The sequence below is a fragment of the Temnothorax curvispinosus genome, unplaced genomic scaffold (genome assembly GCF_003070985.1).
Source record: "Temnothorax curvispinosus isolate PA1 unplaced genomic scaffold, ASM307098v1 QBEX01014873.1, whole genome shotgun sequence".
Taxonomy (NCBI): Eukaryota; Metazoa; Arthropoda; class Insecta; order Hymenoptera; family Formicidae; genus Temnothorax; species Temnothorax curvispinosus.
Window position 1 is genome coordinate 1 of NW_020224653.1, and position 2066 is coordinate 2066.

At 33.5% G+C, this 2066-nt stretch overlaps 1 protein-coding gene across 1 annotated transcript; it reads right to left on the reverse strand.

Moving 5' to 3' along the window:
• On the reverse strand, positions 1-2066 carry LOC112465038 (phospholipid phosphatase 6-like). The gene is made up of 4 exons (XM_025032403.1): positions 1603-2066; positions 1281-1415; positions 671-770; positions 1-598 (listed from the first exon to the last, which is right to left on the reverse strand). Exons 1-4 carry the CDS (start codon positions 1603-1605, stop codon positions 213-215), a joined length of 624 nt encoding a protein of 207 aa, XP_024888171.1. The 5' UTR covers positions 1606-2066; the 3' UTR covers positions 1-212.

Sequence of the window (2066 nt, forward strand, 5' to 3'; positions counted from 1 at the left end):
TGTATACTAAAAATGTTTGCTATTAAAAAGTAAAACGGCATGCCATATATGTCGGAGTATACATACTTGTATATCATGTAAAAATATTTTGGTAAAATACTAATTAATTAGTTGCGCACGCATATAACCATAAAAACTCAACAATCGAGATAGTCTCGATAAAAAAGAGAAACAAAGTGGATTATTTTCTTGCATAGGAAATAACGATATATTCAAACATCATACTCGGCACCGGATATTTTTTCGTCCGTAATCCACCAAACTAAACTCGCGCAAGTCTCTTGTTTCAGATATATGTATCCTATTAGCAAACCTTGGAATATACCAAGAATTATTCCTGCTAAAATGTCAATTATATGATGTTTTCTCACTAGTAGTTTGGACATGCATACTGAAAAGGACCATGCTAACAAGAATGGTACACATATTAAGGGTATAGGCCATAAATTAAGGAAAAAATATGTGATAAATGCTGCGCGAGTCGAATGGCCGGATGGAAATGAGTCTTTTTCGGGAGCCAAACTGCCATTGATCGTAGGTCGTCTCCTTCTCGTTATTGCTTTTAGTGTAACAACTAGAATAATATCGAGCGTCAGACCTGAAATAATTTTCGTTCTTTAACATAATTTTTAAGAACAACAACGTGTCATTAGCTTCATTTTGAATATACCTATTAAAAGATTAACTTGCATCTGATATAAATTTGAGTTGTTAAAAACCCAGATTAACATGAGATTAGTTACCAGCCACGCTATGCTATGACACGATATCTAAAAGAAAGATACTTACTCATTATATGGGCGCCACTTCTAATTTTTTTCTACTTGAAAGTACAGCGATTCTTAATATAAAATGGTTTCACATGGGTTTTTAACTTTTCATGCAAGCCGTACAATGATAGACTATCTTGCATTGCAAGCACCAGGCGTGTTGTACTTCGCTTCAAGTGCAAGTTGGAAACCCATATAGAACCGTTTTAATATAATGAATTGTGTACGAAACTAGAACCATGACCTCAATCTCAACAACATGTGTTAAAGTCAAGGCCGTTGGAGCTAAACTTCAATTAAAAGTAGTGCCCATATAATAAGTATAAAAAAATAATAGTAAGTAGAAAAAAATACGTATATATATACGTATATATATATATATATATATTGTTTATACATTGTGTATATATATATATACATATTATATATATATATATATATATATATATATATACATATATTATATACATATATTATTTTTTATTTAATGAACAAAATTAATAATCTCACGTCTAGGGTTTTGTTATGTGCTTTAAGTCGTCTCAAAAGTGAAACTTGCTCTGCCCACTTAACAAATGCATTAGTTAAATAAGCGTCAACGGCTAAAAACTTTCTTAGCATTGATGGTATTTCTCTTTTCTCCTCCTTAAATGTAAAATAACATTTTAGTCTTATTACAAACTTGAAAAAAAAAAAAGATAATGCAGTTTCAATAAAAAAAGAAATTAATTAATTAAAAATATGTATAATACAAATATGTGAGACTATTGAATGCAATATAACAACGAATAAAGCAAACATAAGAATGAGAGGTTATAAGTGACGGATGTACCATTATTCCGTTACTTCCCAACTGGCCAGAAAAATTAACAGACGAACGTCCAAATGTTGCATCGTCACAAAATCATGCAATCTACTTGTTTTATATCTATCCTGATAAACAGTAATTGAAAAATTGCCATGCCAAACACGAAGTTAGAACTCAGGGTGCAAACTCATGCAGCGGAACGCAGAAAATCGCGGAACGAGAGCTTTGACCAATCACAAGCGTTCCGCTGCATGGGTTTGCACCCTTAGGGCCTAAGCAGAATGGCTGTCTTGGCAATGTTTTATGCCTTAGAGCCACCGCACAAGACTCTCGTATGGTCACGTAGCGTAACGTAACGTGAATCAACGCACAAGAAACGTATCGGTTAGAGCCTCCGCACAAGCTCTCGTATGGTAACGTAACGTAGATAAACGCACAAGAAACGTATAACGCCGTAACGGTCGTAACCAATACGTTTCTTGTGCGTT

Coding starts and splice junctions, on each gene's coding strand:
- LOC112465038 (XM_025032403.1), bottom strand. Junction 771..1,280: donor CACATAACAAAACCCTAGAC/GTGAGATTATTA, acceptor TCTTTCTTTTAG/ATATCGTGTCATAGCATAGC. Junction 599..670: donor GCAAGTTAATCTTTTAATAG/GTATATTCAAAA, acceptor AAATTATTTCAG/GTCTGACGCTCGATATTATT.